The 7,507-nt window shown below is 44.5% G+C and overlaps 1 protein-coding gene across 1 annotated transcript in view; it reads left to right on the plus strand.

Moving 5' to 3' along the window:
• LOC146189264 (uncharacterized) overlaps positions 1-7,507 on the plus strand; it is a 37,980-nt gene extending 30,473 nt beyond the window's left edge. Inside the window, exons 9-10 of the mRNA XM_084605219.1 lie at positions 4,533-4,679; positions 7,295-7,507. Coding sequence (XP_084461345.1) covers positions 4,533-4,679; positions 7,295-7,444 — 297 coding nt within the window. The 3' untranslated portion in view covers positions 7,445-7,507. The remainder of the gene's footprint in view (positions 1-4,532; positions 4,680-7,294) is intronic.

Raw genomic sequence — 7,507 nt, forward strand, 5'->3', positions numbered from 1 at the left:
CCTCTAGCCATTTCGCTCTTTTTCTACCTCTTGCATGTTTATGCAGCCAATCCTAGCGTTAAATCTCTTTTTTGTACTTTTCTTTCTCGACCTCCTCCTAGCCATTTTTTCAGCCTATGTTATTACGCTTTCCTCTGCTGCACTTCCAACTACGCCTGTGCACCGAGCCCTCGCGCACTCCCGAAAAATGCTACGGCCTTGCCTGCCAGGCGCCAGACTATCTCTGCTCCCACCGTTCTGTTAAAATGGAAGCCATCCCACTGAAAACTCTACACAAACCTGCTTCTGTACAACCCTGTTTACCTCAACCACTTCGAAACGCTTCTTCAGGCTTAACTTTCTTATGTTCTATATAACTATCAACACGTTCTTTTCAAGCTTTTCGTTCGTTCCTAACACCCCCGGTACTGTTCATAAAACTATCTGCGCTTCCTGTGCTATCGCCCTTATATCGTTAACTCCCTTAGCTAAGCTTTCCACCACTCCTGCAGCGGCACCATTTTGGACATCGTTCAGCCCCGCGGCTGCTATCACCATATTGCGCTCTGCGGAATTTTTCAACCGCCTATTTTGGCTCTCTTTTAGCAGTGCGCTCATTCTAACACTCACTTATCAACCTTTACACGTTCCATGATATCTCGCCAGCACCTGCTCAAGTTCGAATCTCCGGCGATAAGCACCTGGTCATTATCTCTCTTCCTCCCAACTGTTGGCTCCTGCTTTCGGTTATCTGTGTCCTTCTCTCAGGAATTTTCATTCTTCCTTACTTCTTCATTTTTCCCCACTTCTTAGTGGCTACTTCTAAATAACTCGGTCGGTTCTACTCCGCTTGACCTACTTTGCTTATGCCTTCCATACCAGTGTTGTTCCCAGCCACGTGGCTTTCACTGGAATGTCCGTCCTCGTTTCTTCTAAGGACAATGTCTACCATATTTTTTTTAATTGGAGGAAGCTGTCTCAGCAGTTTCTGATTTTCTGTCCTTAATAAACCTAATGATTTTCTAAGGCTTACACACGAGACCGCTCCTTTCTAGTTCAAATCTATCTAGGTGCGCACTCAGCACGCAACACCGCATAAAAAGCCACTGCCTTCCGCTTCCTCTACCGAGGTGAAAGGCGTTTCCTTGAGATTACCCTGCGCCTCACACTGAGTACATTTTACCTTCTTTTGCTTGCACATCTCAAGCATATATCAACTGAACTATTCCTACTATGAATTCTTAGAATATACAGACTGCACAGGAAAGACACAAAACCAAATTTGCAAACACGCTTTAAAGGACATTCTGCGAATGCCAATAGCCTAGAAAAAAATGAATAACTATCTAACGAAGCACTTAAAGAATGAACGCCGAAAAAACCCTAACTGCCGGCACGACAAGCAGGCCGCTAGGACAAAGAGTTAAAATGTATTGTTTAAGCTGCGCTTAACCTAACTAGCTGAAAACAAAATAAAGGTAATGAAAGAAAGAACTCATTTATTTGGCGCTTTTAGAAGCTCCCGCTGTCACCAGTCCGTCCGTTTCCAGTAGCCACGTGCAATCGGAGGAGCGATGGAACACGCGTCCGCACCACACGGCTGTCAACTGGTCAACGAAATCACCTATCAGCGAAATTAACAGCACCACCTAGCGTTTCAACACGCTCTGACCGATACGTGTGCAATGTACGCCTCACAGGATCACTATAACTAAAACGATTATAACATCTTTATTTTCTCAAAAAATCTCCGCGCATTGAGGAGGATGGCTGGTATGCGCTGATTGATTGATATGATGTCCTTTATTGAATGGGAGGCTTATGGCCATGGATGGGGATAAAGGGGAGTAGACAGAATCTTCATTGTTTAGGTCGTCACTCAAATCACATTGCTCTAATCGGGCCACTAAGCGAGCCATGCTTGGCAAATGTCGTCTGTGTGCTGTGCCTTTTGTTCTTTAAAGATACTAAACTACGGTCTCAAGCTGCTTTATACCCCTGCTGGTCCGGTTGTCCAACACCAGCGAGGTGCTACATTCATGGCTGACAAGTCCGTAAAATTTCAAGTTCCAAGTCGTTAGCGTTGCCGGACGTGCAGCAGTACTGCTTTGCTGTGCAAAAATAATATTTCAGCACATTGTGTCTTTCACGTCTAGCTTATTTATTTCTTTCAGGTACTATCTCGCCGTGTTTCCCTGGAAAAAACTTTCTCTCGTTGGTAGAAAAATTTAGTTGGCGGAAGAAGTACTACTGTGGATGAAATACACCTCTTTACCGGCGCCTCCCACGCAGGTGCAGTGTCCGCGATTGTCCACCGATATACGTGGTCACTAGAATCCTTGCAACGAGATAAATCTCTCTATTCTGACAGGTACATGTGGTGGGCGTGTTCACCCTTATTCACCCGAATCCCCTTCAACCATCAAGGAATCAACCGTTTGTGTAGCGCAAAATGAAATGCACACCTAGCACATCCCATACGTGCAGCCATCAACTGGCAAGTTCTAAACAACTCCGCCATTGTTTTATCGCGGCTAGGCAGCCGGGCTGTGGATTCTCTTAATGGCTTTCTTTTGAGGGTAAGACTCCACAAAGCAACCATAGTGTTAGATACGCTGTAATGCCTGGTTCCGATATTTTCGAACACCTGGGGCTTTTTACCATGCGGTGACATCCCACAGGACACGGAAAACTTTGTTTTCGTTTCCATCAAAAAGTGGCTGCAGAGGCCGCTATGGATTTGTCTTCTGTTGCCCGTGAAGTTTTACCACGTTAGTCGTATTGTTGGCAGTCTTCTAGGTCAGCAAGGTTTAGGTTTTCAGAGGAAGGTGTAGCTATGATGTCATACCACATGATTCGGAGCTGGCGCTCCGGAAACTTCGGCAAGCTTCGGTTTATGATGCTCGTCAAGGAATGGCTCGCTGCTCATGGAAGCGGCGAGATAGAATGTGGTGGTGGCCGAGTGGTCTAAACCGTCGGCGCCGGGAAGTACGCCTCTCTCCCCGGTGGTAGTTCTAATCGCGTTAGGAGAAGTATTTTTAAAATACTTGAATAGACTTTGCAATGAGGGACACCAGGCAGAAATGTTCCTGTGCATGGTAAAGTCCGCTATAAAGCCCGCCGCTCTCCGACTACTTCGAAGGCAAAACCGCAAGATTTACACCATAATATGGCCTTGTGGTGTAAATCTTCATCAAAGTGTAGCCTTTCGACACTGCAAACGTGTCCTTTCTCTCGAGATGTCTATTCACTACCAACTGCTTCTCCTGCAAGCCTTCGCCTCCTCAGGCTTCTCCCTCGACGAGTTCTTTCATCACAGCCAAACAATACGCAATATAGCTCTACGAAGCTTTTGAGAAGCAGCCACCATTATATGGCGACTTCCCTTTCCACTAAAAATGGCTGGCCTCTTTGTCTATATCGGCGGTATTATCAGATGTTCTTATCCAGGGGGCGTGTCGTCTCATACCCATCCGCACCCATCCTGTATTCAATGCTACTCACCATCCATGCGGAGCGAATCAGTACGAAGGGTTGGGAGTAACGTCCGGTAACCTAACGTCCAAACACGTGTAATTCTACTTCCCGATCGTCGGTGTGACGAAATCCCGCTGAGAACATTTATTTCGCCGTCCTGCGTTTACGTTTCACATAGCATACTCGAATGCAGTATTTGGAATGTAGTGGTCCGCTTGCTAGAAGTACCGCCAAATTTATGATTAGGATCAAATTTCTACAACTCTATTCACCAACGTCTGCCTTTCCTCATCTTAAGACAAAAAGGTCGAACGCCTGTTTGTGTGCTTTATCAAGATTTGTTGCTGGGCTTGTTGGTGACAGCCTGCAGAATCAATGGAAATATGCGCATAAAACACGGAGCACAAGGGAGCAACGTATAAGACAGGAGAGCAGAAACAATCAATTGATTTATCAGCGGCTGCACCCTAAATATAGATATACAGCCCATGGAAGCAGGGTACATTTATATAGGCAGTGTATATTTAACCTGAGTATACATAGTTCTAACTTAGCCCATGTTGGAGTCCTTTGTTGTTCACCTCATGTTTTTCTTCACAACACACCTTCTTTCTCCTCGGGAAAGGAAATACAACTTAATGTTTATTTCTTCTTCGTTGCAGTACACCTGAGCTTAGCTGAGTGGACGCACATTTTAACAATATTATTATAATACTTGAACCATTTTTTTTTTGCTTTGAAACATCGATTGTATCTATTCTTTTGTCACTCTGATCCTCTGGAAGTTACGCAACTGGTAATAATTCCTACGAGGGTCCTGTAATAAGGCAACAATATTTTTGCACCAAAGGTTTGAACCTAATTCCAAGACGATATACAGAAATCCTGTTTCCAGTGTCCAATATTATGACAAATAAATCTAGGCTCAGAAAGCACGCTAGAGAAGTTTGCACTCAAAACTGTTTTCGGTCTACTACGCACTAAATGTTGTAGTAAACTACATTTGTGTTATAATTGGATCTAAAATCTGTGCTTATCCTAGCAGCACTGTAATCTGAGTGGTTCCACTGTTGCAGAAATGCTTTACCGGTATCTTTCGACACCTTGCATTGACTGCGGACGTGAAGTACATTGAAAGCGGCTGCTGTTTCTTCTCTGGCTACTCTGATGGCGGAGTGACGGGAGTGGCTTCGTTTGAGACGACAAAGACCATCGAGTGCAAGGTCAGTCCGTATATAAATCGCCTGTTGAGAGTAAGTGCGATTCAGAAGGCGCGGAATTAGGCATTAGGTTAGCATTATCCACGCTGTATGCAAATACAGGCTGTAGACATAGTGCCTTTTTTTCTTAACCTACTTAGCTTTGTTTTTCCTAACACTTGTTTTAGGCAATTATTCCAGCAGGAAAGTAACGCCTGATGCCCTTCCAACGCTCTTCGAATAGTGTAAGAAAATGGACATCAAACTTCTGTTACTTTGATATTCGTTAATCGAATGCTCTTGGTTAGGGGCGTCACTAAAATGCGCTTCCAAGGGTGCAGCTGCAGTGAACTAGAATAGTGCAGCAGTACGTCCGCCATAATAAAGCTATGACTAAGGTCAGCAATACTTTCGGCTGGGCGAGTTGGTTGATTGTGTGGAAACGGAAAAATACAAGCTCGATTAGGTGTCTCTTTCTTGGAGAAAGGCAAAAGCCTACCCTTCCTCTCCCATCATTTGCCTCTTATCGGTGTTCGTTGCAATGCAAGATATAACTAAAATTGGTTTACAGGAAAGGAAAGGCGCAGTATCTGTCACACTATTTCTGGCATGTGTACGTTTGAACGGTGCACATCTGCACGTTCGAGTGTGGGAATGCAGATGGCTGGAGAGCTAGGCAAGAACATCTCACGGAATGTGAGAGATCTCGCGCACAGATCTCGCATGCAAATTTCGCGCACAACTCGCTCAACGGATTTCTTTCCATGAGCCTAGAAAGGTGGTGTAAATGGTATAGGCCATTAAAATGCAGGTGGGGTAGCAGAGCCCGACCCATATGGCCTATGGGAGGGACCCGCGCAACCGGTCCTCACTTACAAATGGTGTGCCAATTCCTGGATGACTTGCCTGTTAGTTACACTAGCGATCATGAGTCGCTTATCTTGTAGCGATTAGTTCGACATGAGCGGTTCCGAGTAATTAAGTGCCGCCTTTGGAGGGGGGGGGGGGGGTGGAGGCGGATGTGGGTATGTGGAACGGGTGAGCAATAAATGAAGGAAATCGGCTGGTGCTCCGCATAGTCGGCAGGAGGCGGAGAAAAGGTCGGGAGAATGTCCGTGCATGACTATCGGTTACGGGGCTGTACGCGTTTGGAGCCGCCGCGAGAAAGTTGATTGCATGTTGGATAGCGACGGGTGAGCAAGTGCGTATATCGGTCAATTGGAGTGATAGTACTCAAGGATATCTCTGGATTTTGTCTGATACATTCTTTAGGACGTGAAAAACCTCTAACCAATTACGCTACATCGTGTATTCACCTCTTGCAGTGACTTTTGTCTTTTTTAAGAGTAGTGAACATCTTCACGCCATTGCAAGATGACAGGAATTGTAGGTTTTCGTTCGGTAAAGGTCTTTAGGCTTGCTGGGCGCCGAAATCGAAACAGGCACTTTGTGTTTAGTGTCCATCTTTTGCTTGTTATGTGCAACCTGATGCGATTACAGGAATTTCGATTTCATTCCTTGCCTTATCTACTTCTTCTCTTGTGTAGGTATTAAACTAAATATTTTCTAGCTAGATTTTCTCAACTGCAGGCAAAACTGTTGAGGTAAAGCGACAGATACCAGCCTGGAAATTTTAGATTCGAAGGTTTCTTAACTTCTAGTAAACATCATATGTTGATGCACATCATTGTAAAAGTCCTTTTTGAATTTTTTGACTGGTCTGAATCATACGTCATTATCTCTATCTGGGCACGAAGCTTTGTAGCCTGAGCAAGCATGGCCTTCGAAAAGAAAAATGCGAAGTCGTAGAAACTCAAGCCCGTTGTCAGTCAGCAACATCACGCTGGAGGCATAGCCCCTGCTACGCTGTCTTAAAAACGGATACAACTTCCTACACGCCGTCATGGTAGGGCATAGGTTCTATAGTATTAAGGACTGGAAAATCATTATTGTAGCCAAAATCTGTAGCTACTCGTTTCCTACCTACGTCATTACCTAAATATAGGCCAATTTATGATAAGGATATTGCACAGTATCGGTGCTACATTACAATCAATAGATATTTCGGCCCTTCAGCACAAATGACCTGCTTTATACAGTAACAGCCGTAGACTCAAATAAAATTCGAGAAGCGACAAGAAAGTTTCAAAAGTTATCATGGCTGCATTTCGAATTCTATTCGGTACACTGATGAACAAGTGCACACAGGTCTTGAAGAGGGGTAACAACGATGTGTTCTTCAAAGTCATTAGAAAAAATACTACCAATAGAAGAATTATTAATGAGTAAGCATTACGCGGGTATGTTTCCAAGGTCGTATCATTAGACGTTTCTTAGCAGGTTTCGTTAGACCGCAACGAGTGAAAAGGAAATGAATGGTTTCGCTAAAGCGAGGAATTAGTGTGCCGATGCTTCCAATTTTTCTTCCTCTAGCATCGTAGAGATGCATGAGTAGAAATTGAATGCATACCTCAGTTTATGGATGATTTTGAATCGAATGTTACATCTAGTAAACAACTTAATTTCCCTACTCAAAGAACAGTCTATACCCGGAGCACTAATGTGAGCATGAACGTTTTAATGTGAATATGTTCCTTTATTTTCCAGGAAGCGATAACTAAGATCTGCTTCAATTACAGATGACCAATGCCCGGAGTCTACTTCGCAACCTGGACCCTCTCAATACGCACAAATTGGTCTGGCTCGCCCATGACGTCACATTCAACTTGGGAACATCGAACTGTGGTGGAGACTCGTTCCGCCTAATTAAGATGCGCCATTTGGCTTGAAGGCGCAACAGAAACATCAATCGATCGGTTCCTTCGGTGTTTAGAGGACAGTGCCACGCTACA

Source organism: Amblyomma maculatum, chromosome 5, assembly GCF_055883805.1.
Source record: "Amblyomma maculatum isolate TAMU_Amacu chromosome 5, ASM5588380v1, whole genome shotgun sequence".
Lineage (NCBI taxonomy): Eukaryota > Metazoa > Arthropoda > Arachnida > Ixodida > Ixodidae > Amblyomma > Amblyomma maculatum.